This window comes from Struthio camelus, chromosome 2, assembly GCF_040807025.1.
Source record: "Struthio camelus isolate bStrCam1 chromosome 2, bStrCam1.hap1, whole genome shotgun sequence".
Taxonomy (NCBI): Eukaryota; Metazoa; Chordata; class Aves; order Struthioniformes; family Struthionidae; genus Struthio; species Struthio camelus.
This window is the reverse complement of record NC_090943.1, coordinates 155,740,391-155,765,175: the sequence shown is the minus strand read 5'-3', so window position 1 is coordinate 155,765,175 and position 24,785 is coordinate 155,740,391. Positions and strand designations below refer to the sequence as shown.

General features: G+C 36.6%; 1 protein-coding gene across 2 annotated transcripts in view; it reads left to right on the top strand.

The window, feature by feature from the left end:
* Positions 1-24,785, top strand: part of CSMD3 (CUB and Sushi multiple domains 3) — a 711,519-nt gene that overhangs the window by 189,789 nt on the left and 496,945 nt on the right. For both annotated transcript variants that reach the window (XM_068933141.1, XM_068933140.1), the window contains exon 5: positions 22,795-23,002. In XM_068933141.1, coding sequence (XP_068789242.1) covers positions 22,795-23,002 — 208 coding nt within the window. The remainder of the gene's footprint in view (positions 1-22,794; positions 23,003-24,785) is intronic.

The window sequence follows — 24,785 nt, the reverse complement described above, 5'->3', positions numbered from 1 at the left end:
CACCATGTCTCTGTCACTGCAGTGAGATCATGGTCCTGCGACCGCACACAGATCTCTAACTCTTGCTGTTTATTCCCCATGCTGCGTGCATTGGTATACAGGCATTTCAGAGAGCCAGTCAAGCATGCAAGCTTCCCAGGAGAGGTGCAAGAGGATCCTCCATAGCCATGTTGCATGCTGTCTCCCCTGGCTGTATGCACCCGCTGGAGGCGTCCTGACTCGAGCGGTGTTTTACTGACTCTCCTGCCACTATACCACTCCCCTTCCCCCATCTTGCCTAGTTTAAAGCCCTCCGTGCCAGGCTGGCCAATCTGTTGGCAAAGACACGCGTGCCCCGCTTGGTAAGGTGGATCCCATCGCTCCCCATCAGCTGTTGATCTTCAAACAGGGTCCCATGGTCATAGAAACCAAAGCCCTGTTGCCAACACCAGCGGCGCAGCCAGCTGTTAACTTGGAAAACTCGTCTACTCCTCCTCCCGTCCTTTCCCCTCACAGGCAAGATTGAGGAGAAAACGACCTGGGCTCCCAGACCCTTCACCACCATTCCCAGAGCTCTGAAGTCCCGTTTGATGGTTTCCAGTTTGCCTTTTGTGTCATTAGCGCCCACATGGAAGATCAGCAGAGGGTAGTAGTCCGACGCATGGACAAGCCTTGGCAGTCTTTCCACGACATCTCTTATTCGAGCCCCTGGCAGGCAGCAAACCTCTCTGGATAAGACGTCAGAACTTGTAAAGAGTTATTGATTACAGTATAGTATGTACTACTTCTCTCATGAAGAGAAAGTGATGAAATCCAGCAAAGCAAAATTCACTATCTATCTATCTATCTATCTGCTTTATTTTTAATTGCAAATGTTATGTGTTTGACAGAAGAATCTAATTAATCTATTTTCTTATACGTTGCTCATCTGTGTGCTTCAAATAATACTCATAAGGTTAAAATGAAAGTACTGCATATTTAGGGTTTTTTTTTTTAACTATAATGGAAAAAGAGCAATTTTTTCCACTGTTAGTTCAGCCAGTACCTTTCTATATGTTTTTGCTATTTCTCAATCTTGTTGTTCTATTTCTGAAGTTATGTAGTTACACTCATACCTTTAACGTGGTACACCACAGATATAGAACAGGGCTTTTGTTTTTTCACCAGTTTTGAAAATAAGGAAAGCATAACATTTACCCTAACTTTTAAACTTTCATTTTTCATCCAGTATTTCTATAGAAGTATTTAAAATTCCTGAATCAGAAAATGAGCAGGAATAGGAAGCAAGCAGAACATGGTTCCAAATTAGTAGCTGAGATTATTGTAGAAGGGGGGTAAGAGAAACCATTTAGAGAAGCAAATCAGTTTTAGAGTATAAGTAAAAATTAATTAATAAAGTTACAATTATCAAGGATTTTACAACATATAAAATGTAAAGCCAGAACATTACTTAGCTCTGTTCAGCCACAGTGCTAGCCATTCAAAAGCCAAATAGCAAATCAAAAAAAAGACTTTTTTTTTGTGCGGTAGTGTTCAGCTGTGGCACAAAAATATAATAAAAATATTGAGCAGTAGAACTCACAAATCTCGGCTTGCTAAGGCTCTCTCCTCTGTGGATATTCAGTACCTTATAGTATGATTGCATTCACACTCCAGTATTTCCTGCAAAGGGAGCAGTAATTATATCTCTGTCTTCTATCCAGCTGCCTATTTTCATGAAAATCTTAGGGCTGTTTTTCAAAATGTGTCTTTCCTGCCAAATTTGATTAAAGTTAGGCTATAGATTCAAAAGCTGTTGGAGTGGGAAGAAGCCAAGCTGAAGTTCTTAGCATTTGTGCAGTCAGTTCAGCATCAAGTTTCAGCAGTACAATCCTGGGCTTCTTTTGGTTTATGCTATGCAAGTAATCATATGCAGGAATTATTTACCTTTCCAGTATTCTGTGTTGTAATGCGAGGAACATGGTTTTCTTTGATTCTAACTGTTATGCTGACATTATGATGAAAATAGCATGCTGAGCACTTTATTACTTTATTTTTACATTGTATGTGTTGAGAATTGACACTTAATGCAAATATTCTAACACCTGATGAATTATGTGATTTCTTTTCTGAGCCAGTCCATTTTTTCATTTTGATTTTTTTTTTTTTGCTATTCCTTCACTGACATGTCCAGACACGTAGTTCACTCATGATAAAACTACAGTTTGGGTTGTGTCAGCATTGATATTAAAATCCCTTTTCCTCTTGAATTTATCACTGTAAAATCATTTGATTTGAAATTTAACTTACTGATCTAAGTTTTTCCTCATATGTCTCTAAATACTCTTTTGAGTAAAATTCTTGCTTGAGTAAATCCTGTGGAATACCATTAGTCCAGATGGAATTGCAAAATCTGTCTGTCAGCGCACATATCATTCCATCATCTTCATAAATAGTATGATCTAGTAAGTATTGGATGAGGAGTGTTGCAAGTGAATATATAAATATATGTATACGTCAAGGAAAAAAAGCTTGCTGTTATGGGAGAGTTTAGAAGGCCGACAAATCAGGCCGGTTCTAAACTTCAAATTTTACTAAAGAGCTGCTATGGTCACTTTTTTCACAAGGTCATTATTTCATATTTTACAATGTATTTAAGTCTCAGGAGTTGAAATTTTTACAAGTTGTAGTAACTGCTAACAAGCTCATGAAAATACAAAATAAATGTTTGTACCACAATCATTAGATCACTTGTTTAAGTTTCGAATAAAACAGTAAAACAGACAGCAAGCTGGTATTTTAGCCTGACTATTACACATACACAGTAATTTTCCAGCAAGATTCCATAAGAATTTCAGGCATGTATCTATAATGTGCTGGATTCATACCATAAACCAGAATGTTTCTGAAGATGCCATTTCTACCTGTTGAGGAAATGATGTGTGAAATAAGAAGGATGTACATTAGCGGCCCTAATGGCTCTAAAGGAATGGCTCTTAAAAAGAAACTCAGCTGTCTTACACAAGACTGAATGTAAAACTTTTTTTAAATTATGATCAAGGGAGAAAACACACAGACTTTACATAAAGAGTATAATATGTATGTGCGTCCAGGAGGATTTGTTCCATCACCTTCCCAGGGTGAAGGCTGACCAGGTAGTAGTTCCCCAGATCCTGCTTCTTGCCCTTCTTAAAGATAGGAGTGACGTTTGCATTCTTTCAGAATTCAGGTGAAGAAGGCATTGCATACCTTGACCTTTTCTCTGTCCTTTGTCACCAGGTCTCCTGCCCCATTGAGCAAAGGGCCCACATTTTCCTTAGTCTTCCTTTTGACGCTGATATGCCTGTTGAAGCCTCTGTTGCTGCACTTCACGTCCTTCACCAGATTCAACTCCACATGAGCTTTGCCTTTCCTAACGCCATTCCTCCACGCTTGGACAGTGTCCCTGTATGTCCCTGGGTGACCTGACCCTACTTCCTCCTCTTGTGCACTCTCTTTTTACATTTGAGATTTTTTGTGTTTTGAGTTCTTTGTCCTGAAGTTTTGTCATGTTCATCCACGCAGGCCTTGTGCTGCCTTTGCTTGATTTTCTGCTTGTTGAGATGGAGCACTGCTGAGCTTGGAGGAGGGGATCCTTGAAAATCAACCAGATCTCTTAGGCCCCTGCTCCCTCCAGGCCCATATCCTCTGCGATTCTTCCCAGCAGGTCCCTGAACAGGCCAAATCCTGCTCTCGTGGAGTCTAGGGCTACGCTCGATCCTGCTTTTTGCCTTGGTCTCTCCTCTCAGGACTCCGAACTCCACCATCTCCTGGTCACTGCAGCCAAGGCTTCCCTCAGTCACCACAACCCCACAAGTCCTTCCTTGTTTGTAAGTATGGGGTCCAGCACAGTGTTTCCTCTATTGGCTCCTCGATCACCTGTTAGGAAGTTCCCAATGCACTCTTGGATTGCTTGTGTCCTGCTACATTGCCCTTCCAGAAGATATTGTGTGGTTTAAAGTCTCCCATAGCTTCTTCAGTTGTCTGAAGAAGGCCTCATCTCCTTCTCTTTCCCAATCAGTCTGTAGCAGAGACCCACAAGAACATCACCCGCATTTTTCTACCCTCTAATCCTGACCCGTAAGCTCTCAGTTGGCTCATCATCCATCCCAAGGCAGAACTCTATGCATTTCAGCTGCTCTCTCATGCGAAGTGCAATTTCCCTTTCTTACCTTTCTGGTCTGTCCTTCCCAAAAACCCTGTTCATGCATTGGAGCACTCCGGTCATGTGAGCTATTCTACCCCAACTCCATGATCCTAATGATGTTACAGAGTCACAGAATCACAGAATCGTTTGGGTTGGAAGGGACCTCTGGAGATCATCTAGTCCAACCTCCCTGCTCAAGCAGGGTCACCTAGAGCATATTGCCCAGGATCACATCCAGACGGGTTTTGAATATCTCCAGCGAAGAAGACTCTATGGAAGATGGAACTTCCTGTGTTTCAGTTTCTGCCCATTGCCTCTTGTCCTGTTGCTGGGCACCACGGAGAAGAGGCTGGCCTCATCCTCTTGACACTCCCCCTTCAGATACCTGTACACGTTTATGAGATCGTCTCTCAATCTTCTCTCTGTTGTAGCCCTGTAACTGTATGCAGACCTCTAATTCCTCCTGTTTGTTTTTCATGCTGCATGCATTAGTACAGGCACTTCAGAAAGGCACCCAGTCATGCTGATTTCCTGGAAAATATATATAAGAGCTTTCCTCATAATGCTGTCCTGTAGGCACATAATTATTTATGTGCACACACTTGAGGTGGTCCCCTTTCAGATCTGTTGATTATGAGGTCTGTCATGCCCACATCACTCTGCATCCTTTACTTGCTGTACTGGTCTACCACTTCCTCACTTGGCTGTGAATTGTCATCTCCCTCCCCCATTATCCTAGTCTAAAGCTCTCCTCACTAAGTTGGCCAGCTTATTGGAAAAGATAAGTCTGCCCCACTTTATCAAGTGGATCCCATCTCTTCCAAGCAGTCCTTGAGCTCCAACACAGTCCCATGGTGATAAAGGCCAAATCCCTCTGATTGACACCAGTTACACAACAAGATGTTGACCCATATGACCTGCCCATTCTTCAAGCCCTTCCTCTGATCAAGGAGACTCTCTTGACCCTCCTCCCCCCCCCCCCCCCCCGGAGCCTTGTAGTTGATGCGCGTGACACACTTCAGTTCTCTCATGGCAGTATTGTTGGTGCCCATGTGGAAGAGCTCTAGGGCATAATAATCTGAAGCCTGGACAAACCTCAGCAGTCTGTCCACAACATCCCTGATCTGAAATATCAGGAAGCAGCAAACCTGACCTGACAGCAGGTCAGGATGGCAGGTTGAGGCCTCTGTGCCCCGTGGCCATAAGTCTCCCACCACTACCTCTCCTAGTTTCCTCCTAGTGCTACTGCTATGTGGCTCAGGCTCTGCGGGCTCTGATGCTGCTTTGAACTGAGCTCGCAGCCTCTCATCTGCTATGAGAGTGATGAAGCTGTTCTGTACTTGCACATCTGCAGGTGAGCAGGAGCCTCCTGGTGGCAGGAATCACCAAGTTCAGGCTTTCACCATCATAGGAGTCTTCACTTCCCAAACTGATAAGCTATGCCCCCTTCAGTCCATGAGTACTATTACAGATTAATGATAAGTTAAAAGCTCATGTGAAAGCTTTACTAAAATGTTTAGACAAATAAATAATTACAATAATATTATAATATAACAATAAAATGATTAGATTTCCTATAAGTACATGCAGGATCTTAGATTTCAGGCATTTGGCTTTTGCAAAATTGACTAAGAAATCAATTTTTTATGAGTTAAAATATGAGTAAATCCCTTACAAGGAACTTTCCAAATTATTTTTGTTTCATTGATTGGTTGTTCTTCTCTGTTTCTTATGCTCAGGTAAATAACTACACAAGAGAACAACTAAAACCAGGGTTTCTATAAAGGTGTTTTGGGCACAACACATTTGCAAAAGTCAGATTCTGAAGAACCTTATCTCTTGCTTGATTATATTATTAGCTATTTGTCTGTAAGGCATACCAGCTTGGTAATATGTTATTTTAGAAAATCATCACTTTTTAATTATTTTTAGCTCATTGGTATCACTTTGGAATTTTTGTGCACACGGAGGTCTTAAAACATAGTTAGCAACATATTTTATGTCTTTCCATTGTCATTTATCTTGATTAGTTCATGGCACCCACTAAAGCCTTGATGAAGCAACACTCAAGAAGTAACAACATGAGGAGTTTAGCTGTACAGAAAAATATGTACTGAACTCATTACCTCGAGAAATGGAAATGCTCATGCACTGCAAGATTAGGTGGAGAAACTTGCAAAAAGTCAGTTACTTGCTACAATATCTCTCTATCTCACCAGAGACATGTGGAGTCTATGTTCAATTAATCTGAGCATTCTCCTATGAGAAATTGCTTTTATTTATTTATTAATTTATTTTTTAAGGAAGAACTATGTTAATCTTAATGGATAATTTAAATGAGGATTTCACTAGTTTCTGAAACAGACTTTCATGTGCTCAGTCATCTAAGTTAAGAGACTGCTGGAGATGTTTGGGGTTTTTGTGTGTTTCACATAGGATTGATTCTGAGTCAAGGAGGATGCTGCACGGTAGTATCCCAATAAGGATTTTCAACTAGAGATTTTTGCTTGAATTTGCCAATAAACACTGATTGTCTAACAGGAAAAGACAAACTGGAAAATACAGAGCTCTGCTGAACAGCAGAGTTAAATGAACTTCACCCTTCTCCTCTCTTCAACACCTTTTTCCTCTCTCCCTTACAAATATTGTGCCTCTCTACAAAGGCATCAGACATAAGAAACAATTTTTTAGATTAGATTTTTTTTTAGTTAAATCTGAATGAAAGGTAGGAATGTTTGGAGATATGTTGTGAGGGAAGGAACACGACTGGAGAGAAGTATATTGGTTTTCTTTCAAATGCTTGACTTACTGAAGCAAGGATGGAAAAAAAGTCAGAGCTTTGACTGTGTTTCTGAGTTTCCCTTTCTTTTTCAGAAACTTAGTTCTGCAGCCTTTTTAAAACACGAACATTACCAAAATTCATGCTAACAAAGTATTTAGCAGAGTATTTTACTGCATGGAAATCTTTTGTAGGTAGTCAAAGCAGTCAAAATTGTAAATCCCTGTGAAAAAATAGCTGTCTAAATCAACACTGTTGTATTCCAAAGACAGTATTTCTTTCAATGAAGCCTGCATTTTCCTTAACCTTCCTTGTTCCCCCAGATAAAATTCACTGGAATAATAAACAAACAAACAAACAAACAAACAGCACCATAGACCACTACTATGCAGTGCTGCAGCGTTCAGCGATGTTTCACGCACTTGTGGAACTCTGAGCTCAGCAGAAACTCACACCGCTGAATGCTAGAACATACTGAATAAGGTACGGATGAGCACAACTGTAAACTGCACTCCAGTATAGTATAGGCATTTTCTACATTCTCAAGTAATAGAGAACACCTTACAAATAAGGAACATATGGCCAGTGCAGACCTGAAGCAAAGACCTTCTCTTTCTGCAATAAAACTTGTTTTGAGGGGAAATGCATGAAAAGCAGAACTATTAGCATTTGTCCAAATCCAAACATTTGTTTACAAAACAGTTGCACTTGTCCATACTTTTATAGCCCTTCTTCTACCTACCATATTGTTATAAACAAGTGTAATACACCATCTCAGTGTTGACAGTCTGCATGGGGGGAACAAGGGCAGAACTTGTGGGCACTGTGACAAACTGCATCCTTCAAAGGGCATGTACATCTTGAAAATGTAGTTCTTTGCCTTTTTGTGGTAAACTGTGTGACACAGTAGGGCATGCACACATCTATGCCTTGCAGCATATTAAAAAGTGAAATGCTAGCACAGAAACTGTTTTGTTCTTCCTGTTTCTCTGGCCTTGAAGGCAGAAGAGAAGAGAGAATATCTCAGTGTCTCTATCAGATTTCTTTGATAGAACTTTAAGTCTGCCTATCATTCAATAATCTAATATAATACAGTTTAGCATCATGTTCAGCTAAGCAGTGTACTCATATGGCATTAATAAAGCCAGTCCTAAGTATCTGATTCTAATTAGGTTTAAGATGGCATTTATTAGTGTCTGAATTCTGTAACTTTTTTGTTTTGTGGAAGGACAACCTTAGCCTCTCATTAATGAGTACTAGCTTGTTTGTTTTTCAGTAAATAAATAAAAGGTTGCAAATAAGGAAAGTAACTTAATAAGAAGTTTCAGAAAATATTTAAAAAAGGTTCATATTAATGTAATTTATACTTTACACTTTTGTGCATTTAAAAACCTTTCTAAATGACTTCATAACACTAAAAAAAATCCCTGATAGTGTAAATAGTTTACAATAGTGATAAACATGGTGAAGCTACTCACTGCAATTTAGCTGGGAAGGCAGTCAGCAAAACCCCTCAGGCTGCTCACCATTAGCCGCTATGGGCTTGAGGTAGCTCATCGCTGAAGTCTTCCTAATATGAGGACAATGTAGCCCAGTAAACGTGATTTTCACCTAGAGCTAAGCTGGATTTATATTATTTTCTGAATTTTCTGGTGGTCAAGTGACTACTGCCTGACCTGTCTGAGCCTAACCTCTTTGACAGTCGCACGTAGTAAGAATCTAACAAAGCTAGGTAGCACTGTGTAACAAACAATAGCTTTTTGTGTTCATTTGGGGTAGGAGAGGCTATGTGCAATTTTCAAACTTCATCGGGGTTGATCAGAAGGTGGTAGACAGTGACAAGAAAGCAGATTAAAATAAACCTGAGAGAAACCCCCACCATGAGCATCCCAATTCTCCCAGGGAAGGCAGGAAGGTGATGACTGGTTGTATACCCTCCTCTTCCTTCATTTTGCTTGAAGATCAAAGTATTGACCTGGGGAGCCAGAGGACATTTGGAGGGTGAACATAACACCAAAGAAAAGGAGTAGGTACTAGAAAGGTCATGTACAACAATGTTAACTGTTATTAATAAGGTTTTTCTGTACTCATCAGATAATTCGGTCTATTAGATCGTTAAAACACTAATTGAACCAAAAATAATTTATTGGCTGTATATATATGTCTGTTGCTTTTTACATGCAAGAAGATTTTGAGTGTAACATTAAAACCCTGTGATGAGAGGAAGAGACCTGAGTGGCAAAGATATTCGGATAGAGGAAGAAGGTATACACAAGTTCTGCTTTAAAAACTTCTTTGTACATCCCTCAAACAGAAGTTTGAAACTCTTTTTTTCTAAGCACTTCTGTGGTGTAAAAATCTTTTCCTTCAAGTTCTGATTTTAGTTTTCCAAATCTCAATGTGTCTGTGAACTTTTGAAATGCAAGTAGAGTTAATTTAAGTTTGATAAATTTTGGCAAACAAGATAAAAGAGCTGACAGAACAGTCATAATTTGGCTGAAAAAGTGTCTCTTGAAGAGGTCAAGTCCTGCTTCTCTCTTCTGGGGAAGCAGTAGTCAAAGATTACATTCAAGACAGCTGAGTTTTAAGTTCTCTGCATAACTAAGCAAGTACCCAAATCACGACTCTGAAATCTTGAAAGCGTTTTGTCATCCTTAGCCATTTTGTGCTGGGATAAAAGGAAGATCCTTTTAAAGTGATATGTAAGATTACAGGAGAAAAGAGGTAACAGATGTGCAGCAGCAATCATGCTTCCTGCTTTGCATAGTGCCTGGAAAGATTGTACACTGTTGTTTATCCGTATTACAAATCTGAGTATATGGAATTGTCCATTTTAGAAAGATATTTTGATGAACATTTGCATTTTTCTTCATAAAAGTATATTTTTTAAGCTGCGTGCTCCTTGTAATCCAGATGTCATGAGATCAAAGGAATAGACAATGAAAAATATGTTAGACTCTGTTCCCACTAAGTTCCTATACTGAATGTAATATAAGAAAGTAATAAGAGTTGATTGTATGGTGAAGTATGCAAAAAGAGCTTCAAGTGGTCTCATTCCATAATTTCTGTAGCAGTTAAAAATGATTGAAGATGTATGCATTGCAATCCATTCTCCATTGGACAGTATAAAACTTAAAATTAATGCACTTATTCTGAGGAAAAAAATGCAACTTTCAACATTAGATTGAAAGATGAAAATGAAACAATGGGAAGTGTGATCTTTTGTGTTTTTTTCTTCTCTGATCTTGCTCTAGGTACTGTACTAGATTATGTGCCTGGAGATTGAAAAACTGTAAGTTAATCCTGACAGTACACATGTTCCTCAGGTTTTGTTTTTCTGGAGTGTTTTTTGTTTTGGTTTGTTTTTTTTTACTATTCTTTCTTACCTGTAGGCTAGAAATGATAGAGGAACTCGTGTGGGAAGGGACCTCTAGAAATTATTAAATCCAACATACCTCTCAAAGCAAGACTAACTTTATAGACAGATAAGGCTGAGCATGAATTTTGAAAATATCCGGGGATGGAGATTCCACAGCCTCCCTGAGTAGCCTTATCCAATAGTTAAGTGCTCTCATAATGAAGAACTGTCTTCCTTATGTTGAACTGGAATTTTCTGTGTTGCAATTTGTGACCACTGTCTCTTGTCTTTGGGCTGTGCACCTTGGAAAAGAATGTGAGTCCATCTGTTCTATAATCTACTTTTGAATAGTGAAAGATTGGAAGTTCTACTCAAACAAATCCAAATTATTAAAACATTTTAAAAAGTATTTTGTGTATTGCATGTTTAAACAAGGTTTTCTCTTTCTGATTCTGCTTCTCAAATAGCATAATTCTTGCACATAAGATTAAAAAAAAGTTATTATTGAAAGTATAATAAATGTCATTTGCTACCAGCTTACTTTAAGTACAACTTACAGTAATATTTTCTTACATGTATGAACACCTCTTTCAAGACACAATGTTACACTCAAAATCTTGTTTACGGGCAAAGAGGAAGCACACCCTGTATATACAATATACAAGATTTTATACTTACAATATAAGTAAAATCAAGAATTCATTGTTAGTGTGATGGAAATCTTAAGAGTCTAATCACTATTAGTCCAGATCTAATTGTTTCAGAAAAAAAAAAAGAAAGAAAGAATAATAATGCAGTTAAAATTGAAATACATGCACCTCTTTCTACCCCGCTTCCTGATGTTATGCTCACCGTGCTATTGCTCCTCTGGGCCCTATGGCTGGTGGTTTCCTTCTGTTGGCAGTGGGGAGGGGTTTACAGGTGTTGTCAGCATCTGGAGTCCTTTGCTGGGACGAACGTAATAGTTATACTGCTGGTTTCTTCTTCCTTCATCTAGAATCCATTTGGTGTCATTTTTATATGTTTGCTAGCAGGCTTTTACACCCTTGCTCTTTCTTTACTGGTCTATAGCTCCATGTTACATTTAAATTTACTATATATGCTGCTTTCTAGGTGTATTAGATACCATTTATTCATTTTCTTTGTTATCCCTAAAACTAGTTTTGACCAGCTCCACATCTGCATTTATTTAACGGAGTGTGGGTAAGTTGTTTATAGCAATGAGGTCTTCAGAGCTGAGACTGTGCCCCACATCTTACCATCCCATGCCTGCACTCCTCTTTGCCGCGCGTGAGTCTCCACTTCTCAAGGTGTCTGCTGTTGCACCAGGCCTGTAATATACTATATCATTGTTTTAGAGTCATAAATGTCTCCTACTGCTTGTTACTGCTATGCATATAAAAAATGTGGTTGTAACACACAAACACAAACAAAAGTAAAACAAAGTAGGCACAGATATCTGGTCAATTAGAGAAACTGATGTCTCAGCTAAACCAATGAAAAAAAGAGCTACAATCAGGTCAAGAAAAATTCACATAGAGCAAGCCTGACAAGCTTCAGTTCTGAGGCCTTGCAAACTCACTACAAAGCTTATGGCCTTTTACTAGCAATGGCAGTTACAGGGCTACACAGTTACAGCATCAGAACACTCTAACCCAGGAAATCTCTCATAATTCAAAGAAGGATATGAAAAATAAATATAGAAATAATTTTCTCTTGCATTTTCTAGACCTGTCTATATCAGTTTTTCGAAATAAGCTTTTTTTTTTTCCTCCTCCAAACGGGTAACTCCATAAGATCCCTAAACTGAGCAGTTTTCTCTAAGAACCATGACAATCAATTTGAAAAGTGAAATTTTCAGTATTATTTATTAAGAGATGGAGTAAGCCTGCAAATTTCCATTCCAATTCACATATTTCAGTGTCATGGAGTAAGATAAGGACTTGGTCTCATTTCAAGGACTTAGCCACAGATTAGATTTAAAAAATCGTATTTTATCTATTATTTAGGTCTGACATATCCCACATTTTTCCATAACTTCTAAGTGCGTTAAAACAGATAGCTTGGGGTGCAGAAAAAGAGGACGCTTGTTTTATTATCTCCTCCGTGACTTACAATCATTTCATCAAAATGTACCGAGCTATGAATGGAGTTCATAGGAGCGTAGCTGTACTAGGTTTTCTCTATAGGTGCTACAGAAAAGGAGATATCTGCTCTAGAAAAATTCTCATACTGACTAAAGAGAGAGATTTTAGATTTTACTCTTTTCTCCACCTGTAAAAGAAGTCTAAGGTGATTGTTCCCAACTTAAATATCTCTGTTGGGTAAAGGCATTATCTGGACCCAAGATGGTAAAAATTTTGTAAAGGCATATGTCTTCCTTTGGCTAAGTATGTTTTTTTCTTCTGCATATCTGACAGATATGTAGAGCTGATGCTTTGAGATTTGCTCTCTTTTTAGAGGAAAATCACGTAAGAACAGCTCATACAGGCTTAAGAATTCTTCATCGAGTGATAATTCTGATTCAAGGTTCAAATATGCCCACCATATCCTCAAGTATTGCTCTGTACAATATAGAGAGACTTTTGAGATATGAGCAATTTTTGTAACCAGTACCTGTCAGCTTAATTATAAGTTGATATTTTTTAATGCAACAATGTGAATTCCAAAACATTCTAATCAGATGTTTTTAATATAAAACACTGTAGTATCGGCAACAAAATTTACATGACAATAAAATAGACTTCAGTGATTTATATGATATATACAAAGAGAAATGCAAAAGAACATTTTTACTGAATTTTCAAATGCATGTAAATATTTCATTCAAACATTAACAAAATCATTTATACTTTGTTGGGTTTAACCCAAAAAGTCCAATCTGATTTTTTCCCCAATCTATCCATTATGATAATATGTGCCAAAAAGGGAATTCAGAGGTTAAAATATCTAAATATTTACTAAAATATAGGTTTTTTTGGAGGCACAGCTTTTGAGATGACAAGGAGAAGCTTCAGTTGGAGATGAAGCAGTAGTTTATTTTAAAATAGTGTTTAAAGGCAGAAAGCAAATTGTAGCAAGAAGGAAATTCAAAGAGAGAGTCTGTGCAACATTCAAATCTCAGAAATTATGTGTTGACAGACATCTCTACAATCTGTTCCACTTCGTGGTTGTTCTTGCTGTGAGAAAGTTTCTCCTTATACAAGGAGAACGGCTGGAGAAGAAGTCTGAACCTCTCTTGTTTCAGTTTATGCCCATTACTTCTTGTCCTCCGTGCACCGCTGTGAAGAGCCTGGTTCTGTCTTCTCAGTAACCTCCCTGTGAGTACCAGGGGGCTGTTAGGTCCCCCCAGAGCTGCCTCTTCTCCGTGCTGAACCAGCCCAGCTCCCTCAGCCTCTCCTCTCAGGGCAAGTGCTCCAGCTCCCAATCATGTCAGCAGCCCTCGCAGAACTTGCTTGAGCTTGTCAGAGTCCTTCTCACATTGGGGTCCCAAAACTTGGATGCAATATTCTAGATGCTGCCAAGAAGAAAATTATAAAAAGAAAACTGAAAATAGATCTCCCCCTTCCACCATTACGCTGAAAGACTGGTCCTTTCTTTCAGGTTGCTCTCACTTCAGCAGCTTCCAGCTGCAGTTTCCCAGATGGCAGCAAACTCCTCTTCAGGCCTCAGAGAAGGTTTTCGTTCCATGACTCTAGCATAGCTGTGCAGCCTGCTGCTCTTTCCTGCAGTACCTTTATCTGCTTTTGCACACGCCTCTTCCTTGGTGGGGCTCCCACGCTCTGCCTGCTGCAATCTGCATTTGAGAAGGTTCCTCCAGCTGAGGGCCTTCAGCTGGTCTCAGGCTAGGAACAGACTCTTTCCCACAACTACAGTCAGGTAACACAGGGTGCTGTGGCAGCGGGAGCCACCTAGCCATCTTCTGCCTTCCTCACCACATCATTTTAACAGAACAAAACCAAACTTGTTTTACGTAGTAAATTACCAACAGACAAATACAAGAGGTACCACTTGGTATACTTATTTCCAATGAGATAATTGTCACATTCTTGTTCTGTACATTAGCATATTCCTCTCTGTGACAGAGCAGTATCCCGTTTACAGGTGTATGAATAGTTACCTTTGGTTCACAGGCCAAACTGTAAAACAAGAAGAAAAAGTCAGCCATGGTCAAACTGATACTTTAGTATCTTTACTGAGAAGTGAAAAAAATATGAAAAAATATAAAAAAATCTCATTTTTGTTTAAAGGACAAATTATATTTTAGATCATCTCATATTTTGCAAGTTTGGTGAATTTTAAAGATAAAATTACATTTCAAAATGAATCCTGTTCCTTGCAGTTATTAAAAATAATTAGAAATAAAAATAATTTCATTTCAAATTGATGAACTGAAATATTTCACTTTGTAGGTCTTTTTCCCCTCTTCTTTGGCTGAATCATGTACTACATTCATTTATAATTTCCCCTGTATTTCATTTTTAATGTATTTAATGTTAAATCCTCTGCCCCTGAGCCACTCAGACAATAAAAATCAGGCTTTAGAACTATTAAAGTTGAAATAATAATTTAACACTAAAGAAGAACTGTCAAGTATTATTTTTTTCACAAAGCAATTGGAAATAGGATGATCAGCAAGAAGTCTCTTCCATTTAAATTTGTCTACTGCTCTAACAGAAAGAAAGTCACTTTAAATATGTTGATATAAATTGCTTGGTTTGTAAGCAGAAAAGTACCACCCCCAACTTCATTTTTATATGAGAAAAATATACATTTCATTCTCTATTGCTGGAAAACAGCACTAAAAGAAATGTTGGCTGATTTACAGATTGGTAGGTTATCTTACTTTTGATAGATCTACTTGTGAGCTAATCTATCAAATTTCAAGTCTTCAGTCTAGAAGAGCAGAAAATTAAAAAATGAACCACCTTTTCACCAAATTAGCCATTAACCAAATGACTTATGATTTTCCCCCAGAATATAGACAGGAATTCAGGAGACTGCATACCTTCTATGTTTTTTTGTAAAAAAACTATTGGTTTTAGTATGGCAAGATTTTTCGTATCTCTATTCACATATTTCTTTTCTTATTTACACATTAAAAAAAAAAAACAACAAGATAATTGTGCAATGTTTACTAGAAAATGGTTATTTTTCCTGCTAGAAACCCTGGAGAAGAGTATAACCCAGCAAAATTATATTCACAACATGGTGTCTCCAAATAGGCACAAGCTGTGTGGGTGTTGGTAGTGTTTTCCCACCCGTATAGCTTGTTTTTGTGGTTCTGCTCAAAGGAAGCATGCTAGGAGACAATTTACTGAGAACAGATTCCGTTTAACTTCTGGTGGAGCACAGTTTAAGCTCCTGAGCTTTCTCACCTTTCTAGCTACAGAATCAATTATTCGATTTTTTGCTGGCTGTCAAGTCTATATAAATTTTACAGCTTTGTTGAATGTACAAGTGCAAAAACAAGGATTTGAGGATGTGAATCATGTCAGTTTATAATCGTCCTTAGGTTTATTTGGGATGTAAAACCTCTGTGTGAGTTACACAAATCACAACACAAAATCATAGAAAATGATTTTGTTCCTTATGTCCTCAAGAAATCCTTTATGTCTCTTCCCTCAAAAGCAGGATCAGTTTAAGTTATTGATGACAAATATTCAATAAAACTATCCTTAAAGATTTTCAGTTGATACATACTTTGCAATTATTTTCTTTAAATTTCTGAAAACTGTAAGAATATTCTAAGGGAATTAAGAGGAAAGGACAATATTTTAATTGTCTCAGGTGTGAAGAAAGTCCAAGCATATAAATGTTTCTCAAAAATAATATATGTACACATATATCCTTCAACATATTTGCACTTTGAGAATATTTTAGAATAGTAAATGCAAGTGAAAGTAAATGCAATATGCAGCACACTACATACTCTGTTCTCTCTATTCCTGTTTTAAAGATCAATTAATTTATTTTCTGACTCTGAACATCAGAATGCAACACAATGATAGAGAATAAGTTAAACTAGTCGGATAATTATTTTTCATTTAATCAGGCAAGTGCACCATTGCCAGTGGGCTTGCTAACCTAATGAGGAGGATTTTACATTAGGTTCATTGGGTTGGTGACTTACAACTAAAATTTAGAAATAAATGAGAGAAGAGGGGCCAGAGAGGAGGTGTGCCTGGGCCAGGGCAATGGGGGAGGTTCTCACACTCTTCTTGAGAGAGCAGGGTCACCAGAGATGCATCTCAAGTGCCTGCACACAAACGTATGCGGTATGGGAAACAAACAGGAATAGTAAATCGGTATGCAGTCGCAGACTTCTGACATTATTAAAATTGCAAAGCTGGAGCTGCAATGGGTAGATACAGACTCTTCAAGAAAAGCCAGGCAGGGAACAAAAGAAATAAATGTACTCTGTGCAGAGGAGTACCTTGAAGACAGGAAACTCTGCTATGAAAAGGGAGAGCCTGTGTAGCTTCTTACAAGCATTTTTCTGACTACCTATGTAATTTGTTACTTTATTCATCTGCATTTCATAATCAGATTATTATACTACAGACTTTTAAACTAAGCTTAATTTTTTAAGGGACATTCCACTTCAACCTGTTTAGTTTCTTTTCTGCTGCTGATCTGTAGCCCAGCCAGTGAAGGAACTTAATAAGAAACTCATTCTATGTTGAATTTTATGAAAGCAGTATACGATGTACAGAAAATTGCAAAGCTGGAGTGTATATAAGAACATTGGATTAAGCACTGGCCAAGTGTGACATTGGAAATTTGTGAAAGTTGCTGACAGATAAACCAGCAAATTCAGACTTGTGGAAAATTAAGTTCAAAACATGATATAAAGTGACTTCTCTATGCTGTGCTCGGTAACAAAAATCTGAATGTATAAAAGTTTAGAGCTAACCTCTGACAGACTTTCAGAAGTAACAAAAAAGGACAAGCTCCTCAGGAAAAAAAGCTCCTACATTCTGATTCTGAAGTGTGTAGATAACTTAAGTCATAGCTAAAATAGCGTGCTGCCTCTTTAATAGTCAGACAAAACTGTGTGCTTTCTAATGCCGAAGGAGTTACTGCCTAGAGGGAATAATCTCATTTTCTTTATCCTTTGAATATGTATGTGCTTGATGGTTAAAAATCTTATTTAGAAAACACTGGCAGAATTTTATAACAATTTTTTTTTTTTTCTGTCAAAATTAAGATCGCAACTAAAGGGTTGTAGTCTTGGAGAAATATCAGAAAATATGATCTACATAATTATATTCCCATTTCCATTTCCATTTCCATTCTACTTTATGGCATCAAATAATCAAGAACTGTTTCAGAAAGATGTAAAAAGCAATAAGTTTCATTTAGTAAGAAAATACTTAGAGTTATGCTTCACTTTGCACATGATTATTTTATGCCTGTAAGTGGTTCATTTATATTTTAATTTATGATAAATATGGGGCTATAGAGTGGAGAATGGTATTTTTCAGGGACTCTGTTTTCTTTAATTGCCCAACAGAAATCTTTACAGTTAGACATCAATTAAGGCAGCACAGGAGCTTGAAAGAAAATACTGGGTAGATGGGTAGAATTTGTATAACCACATGCATACATGTGGATGCATCCCATTCAGAGATATGCAGAAGAATGTGCAGAGGCACATAAAGTCATTTTTAACCACACTGATTGGATCAAGATTTATTTATCTTGTAATGCTATATTCTTATTGTATCGTATGGTCCACATCCTTTGCTGACAGCCAAGATTGTGCCATGCAGTTTCGGAAAACATGGCACAAGAGTGACTTTCTTGTGTAGCTGTTCCTCATTCTTCTCTCATGGTTAGTTAGAAACTGGAGGGAATGATCTGGGTTAAATTATCTGGCAATGATTTTCAAAGTCTCATGTAGCAGTATGGGATTTCTTGGTGTAGATGAGGACGCAACTATGACTTTCACCAAGAATGGCATAGATGTAAGTGAAAGTTATTATGCCACTGGTCTCTCCCCAGTATTCTCCCTCTTTGTTCTGATTATGTTTCTTTCAAATATGAGAAATGTTTTATACTAGTAACATAGTGGACAGTAGCTACAGTGAATTTGAATGTTTCAGTAGAATTTGACTTATTAACCTAATAGTGACCTTGTTAAAGTAAAACAAGAAAAAATAGTATATTTGAAATTCCTACACATCATTCTTGTTATCTATTTACCTATTCTAAATTCTATTAAAAGCACTAGAGTTTCTCAAAGAATTCAATGCTTCGGCAGTGATCTTCAGATGAAAAGTATAAGTGCTAGGTGTTATTAATGTGCATAGATCTTAAAAGCAATAATTAATATGACTGTTAAATGCTCAAACAGGAGAAATACACTGTTAATTCTTTAGACTGCTCAGCTAACTTGTCTGAAATAAAAGACTCTAAAATTCAGGAGAGCAACAGTACTACAGCTGGGGTTGTGCCTGAGTGAATGGTGTCCCATGAATTTCATAGAATCTGTTTAGCTAAGATCAAGGTACAGAGCAATTGCTACAGGTCCTCTCAAAACCACTAAGCTTTTCTTGACGAGTTACTTCAGAAGCAGCCCAACTTGCTCAAAGCTTTTACTGGATATTATAAAGATTATTGTTTAAACTAGGAAAGTTGCTATACTCCTTTTTTTTTTTCTCTCACTTTATTTTCAAGACTAAATAATGTAAATGTCTATCATTCTGTGAACAGTGAAGTGATGCACTTAAGTTTAACTTTTCCAAATCGTATAAATATCTAGTTAGATTAGATGACATGATACATTGTGTGCCAATTTAAAACTTGATTTACCATGAAATCTCATTGAATTACCATCGAAATCAGTGAATTTGCAGAGTCTATAAATCACTGATAACATCGACTGTGTTTGATCATCACTGCAGTTCAATGTTTATGTAACATTATTGTAAATATCACTTAAACCTACAGGAATAACCAGACATCTAAAAATAAACTAGAAGAAGACTAAATAAATATGTGCATTTTAAAAATTCATTATGAAAAAGGGACAAGGAACAGCATACAAAGAAGAAGGTAACTGGTTTAGAGAATGCAATATAAAATTTTATGAAATTAATTTGCGTGAGGAATTATCCAGATGTTTCCTTTATTCCTGGGATTTATTGAGAAGAAAAAAATGTGTCATGTGCATATATATATAAATAATGACCCAACTATGCACAAAGTTTAAAAAAGGATCCTCAAACTTTTGTACTCTTGTAATCATCACATACATTAGCACAGTATCAGAGATATTCCCTCCGCATGAGCCCTCATACATATTCAAATATAGAACTTCATTTGAATTCTTAATATCCTGAAAAGCTTTTCTAAGCCAAGTCCCTACTTGCATATCACTTTGAAAAATCTTCTCTTTTCAGCATATGGTTAAGATCAGAGAAGTATGTTTGCAAAAATGACATCTTGGCAATCTGCATATTTTTTACATTTTTGCCTTCATATCCCATTTGCAAGTTTGTAGGTTAGATGAATTTTCTAAATTCGTGACAAAATAAATTTAATTTGCTTTTTGAAAATAATGGGTAGGAATTTCAAAAGCAGAGTGTTTTTTAACATCTCATCTATGCTTGCTGGATATTTAGAACTGTCAGCAGCATAATGCTGGATTGTCTAAAAACCTTACAAAAGTATTGTCTTCTCACCATTCCTGTGAACATTGTTCTCCCTGTTTCATGACTGGAAATCAAAAGAACAGGGACTGATAAGCAGTTCTTGTAAAGCAGTTAGGTGCTTAACTGCTGTTTAGATATTACCTTTTGATCACATTGAAATTAAGCAGTGTTCATTACTTAAGTGTCTTTGAGGATTGGTACCTAAGTGATTTCACCTAGGTCATGCAGAGTTGTGAGAAGACAGAGAAATGTAAAGATTCTCAGAGTTCTGCACAGAAATTACTGCAAATATTACCTTTCCTCTCTTTCTTTCCTGACCACATATCATTGTTGGGCTCATTGCACAGTGAGGAAGATGGGGAACTGTTATTCTTCATGAATTTTTCTTATCAGTTTTTTTGTTTGTTTGTTTGTGTTTCACAATATATATTGTATAGAAATGATCATTAAATTTTCTTTTATTTGTCAGGGTCCTATGCATTTTGAAGTTAGTGGCAGAACTTCTGTTGAGGTCTATATGAGGAAGAACAATTCTTGTCACTTTACAGTATGCTTGAAGATGAATTCCCCTTTCCAGTGGCTTCACAACTCTTAGGGCACCAAACATGCTCAAGGGAATTGATGTCTTCCCACATGTGAGGTTTTGCCTACGAGGATTTGCCTGCAAGGTTGAAGCCAAATAAACAACAGTCAAAAGATATTGTAGGTGGAGGGATATAGGAACTGAGCACAATAATCCTCTCATTTATCAAGCTAATGTTTGCATTAAAAAGGCTAAGAAGATATCTGGTGTGCTTTTGGTTATATTTAAAAGTAGTTACTCTCCTTTTTATCTGTAGTATTGCTTCATGAATCAGAACAAAACGCATCATGTTGTGTTTGGTTCATGTTTTGCTGATGGTAGCAAAAATTCATTTTGGCAGGACTCTCTAAACAGATGTGGTTCAGAAATAGCAGACAGGCTCATTCACACAGCCTCTGTTTTTAAACACAGTCACTCTGTTTGTTTATCTATTCTTTTAAGTATTAGCATAGTATAACAACATTTTTAATGAACAGCTTTTAAATTGCTGGGAACTAGGATAGGTTTATCTCTGCAGTTCATTTATAAAAAATAGATACAGTGAGTTCTGTAGTACAATATTTTTCCAAAGCCCTTTTAGTTTTGAGTTTAAAGGAAAACTATTCTAATGTCTTTAGTATTTTATGAATACTCCTAGTCTTCTCCTTTAAACTCGTTATGTGAGTCAAAAACCTTTTCCACTCACTATTATTTTCTTCCCAGATGGCATAAGCTTCATTAATTAAGCTATGAAAATTTGCCTGTAAGAACTTTTTCAAATCAATAGATGATAAAATATATTTAAATAAATGCATACAGGTCCTTCAAAATCATTCAGCTAGTATGTTAGTCATTGTTTCAATGGAAATATTACTCTGTGAAGTAGTAATTAAAAAGAAGAAAACAGATCCTGATTTCCTAATTTCTCCTTAAATCATAAAACCAAAACTTCCTTGATATATTTCATATACTATTACATTCCTTTCACAATAAAGGACCTGAGCCTGTAAAGTGATGAGATTCATCAACTTTGTTGTGTTTAGTGAATGTTAAATGTGCTGGTTGATTAGTAAGATTAAACTCAATGTACCTTTTTTACCTTAGTGTGTCTACTTGGTCGTATAATAATCTAGCAGAATTTTTACAAAAACTGATATCTTAAATTCCTAAATTACCCTAATTAGGAGCTTTGTGACCAGCAATAAGAATTTTCTCCCTGATAGAGCTGAGTCATTACGTGCTTTAAAATTTTTGTTCAGTGATCCTATACTCCTTTAGAATTTTTTTTTTAATTTTCTCACTAATTTTTCAGCAATATTGACTGTTTTCAGGCTTTAGATCACTTTTTATTCATGTTAGCGCTTCAACTAAGCAGAAAAAAGAATTTCTTTTCAATGCTTCAAGCATTTGGGTAGCATATTAAATTACTGAGATAAAATGTGATATTGCTGTATTGAAAAGTATTTCCATTTCAGAAAGTACTAGAACTACATCCCCATCAATTTTATTGACTCACACAAAAAATGATATAAGATTCTCAAAAACAATTTTGGGGATATTAGACATGATACATATATATACCTTTATGTTGATACAGAGCATCAGTCATTTTCTCTTACCTTCTTGAAGAATGAGATCTGTGAATCACTATGTGAGAAGTAGTTCTGCTGATGTTAGAAGATTTTGTAAATCTTCTCCAATACGAATGCTACAAGTTTATTCAGCACAAGACTTTATGTTATAGAACGTTACCATGAAAAAGGTTTTCTCATAGTTGTTTTTGAAACACAAGATCTGTTAAAAATTATCCTCTTTAAAATGACTGTAGTGTAAAGATTTTAACTATGAAAAGGTCTACCATCTGACATTTAGGAAATTACCTGAGAAGAGCTTTGATTTTTCAGTATAATGTTGCTGCTGCATTCCTCGTGTCATACTGCCTATGATAACAATTAAACTCAATTTGCTTGATGAAAACATTTCTGGTGAGCAAGAGACGAAATCCTGAAATTTCTGCATCTTATTCATTGTAAAATGAATGGAACAATGCTAATCAAAATAATAAAAAGTAGCTTATAAAAATATCTACTGGAACTAGTATAATAATTTTGAAATATTTGAAATGCAAAGCAATTACTTGTTAATACCCTAACTTTGCAGGCATATGTTTCAAGTCTTACATATTAATATACCTTAAATCATTTTTTATTTAGAGAGAAATTTTTCTTCTCATTAAGAAAGTATAGATTGCTAAGGAGTGATTTTAATGACATTTTACTTTTTTTTAAACAGCTGAGGATGCTTGTGGAGGAACTATGAGAGGATCCAGTGGTATCATCTCCAGTCCCAATTTTCCTAATGAATATCATAACAATGCAGATTGCACATGGACAATTGTGGCAGAACCTGGCGATACTATCTCACTCATATTTACAGATTTTCAAATGGAAGAAAAATATGATTACTTGGAAGTAGAAGGTTCTGAACCACCTACAATATGGTAAGTCATTTATTGCAATTTTTAATTTAGTAAAAAAAAAAAGTTGATAAAAATGTGAAGGGATAATTTGTGTTGCTTTTGCTTTAGTCAACACAATGGCCTTGCTAAAAACCAAATCCAGTTATTACTATGGAGTAAATGTCAATTTTTTAATTGCAGCTGTGAAATAATTTCCAAATATATGGCAAGTGTGGAATATCAACATGAAAGACACTGTTGACTCATTCACTTTAATGTCTTTGGGTATATTTAACCACTATTGTCTTAAAAAAATGTATTAGAAATAGAATGGGTGTTGGGCTGATAAGGAGTTGTGGAGCCTTCTGGGAGTGTAATGACGTGCGGAGGTGAATGGCATGGAGTCCTCTGAGCACAGAGCTGGGTGAAGCTGCCCTGGTCACACTTGTTCATAGACTTTCCCTGTTTGAGTTTCTGCCCACCGAAGTGTGCATACGGTCTCACAATGCAATGGACCTGGAGATATGGCCAGGGCTACACAGTTCTAGAAATTCCCATCGTGATCTTTGCGATGCATCACCCAGAGCTGAGTAGCCACAGCAAGTTCTGATTTACATTTTTCTTTGTTTGTTGACTTAGCAGTTGTAACAACGTTTTGTGAGCGTGCTACTGCAATTCTGGGTCTCAGTGTAGTTGCATTGTACAAAACAAGTAGAATAAATACAATAGTAAACAACCTCTTTTCAAGGTCAGGTTCAGTTCAGCTGAAAAAATGTATGACAAATGTTGTGGTTTGCTGGCCTGGGAATATTACAGTAACAAAGCATCACACAATTCTGTTCTGTCAAACATTTCAATATGACATGTGTTTGAATATAACAAACAAGTGTATTTATTACATTAGTTTAAACATACTGCTGATTTGCAAAGAAGAGGAGATATGCAAAATCATAAATAACAGTAACGCTCTCCAGTAAAATCTTAAGAAGTTCTTAACTGATTCACAAAGCGTTATGAGGGCTTTGCAGAGCAGGCAGACTAAATTGGCTAGCCCCATTAAAGTCAGCAGAGTCTTGTTTACTTCTAATCAATACAGAGAAAAAAAAAACCAAAACATAAACTCAATAAGCTAAATTAATTTTAATTTTATAATAGGAAAATATCCTAACTTAATTATATTTATTGAAAACAACAGTCTCAATTTCTACAAATGATGCTTGTAAGTTATGTTTCTTACTACTTAAAATAGGCATAATAGCAGCCTGTGCACCATATCTCAGCTTTAGTGTATTATATTTCATAAGTTAATTCATACCGCCACATACATAGTTGATTACCAGTATTAGAATATTGCTGAATTGCTGTTGATTTCTCAAGCTGCTAAAGTGAAGTCTTTTGAACTTGCTGTCAGAAAAATTATTTTTAAAAAAGAATTTATTATAATTATTAGTGAGGTAACACTAATGACAGAAAATATGAATCACTTGAACAGCTAAATCTTCATTTACTTGTTCCTAGTGCATTTTATATATTCAGTCATGAGCTTCAAACAATGATATATTTTTTTCTGCAGACTCAGAAGGCTTTGACTATATCTAAATGATACAATAGGGTTAATTTATATACAGAAACACTCAAATTATCTATTTATGAAACCTAAAAACATTACAATGCTAATTTAATAGTTGCTCATGTACAGAAGTAGATTGAGAGCACATCCTTTTTAAAACTTGTCATTTATAGTCCCTGAAATAGATTAATGTACTCAGTCATGCAAAAGTATCCCCCAATATGCTAGGAAAAAGAAGATTTGCAAAACTTAATT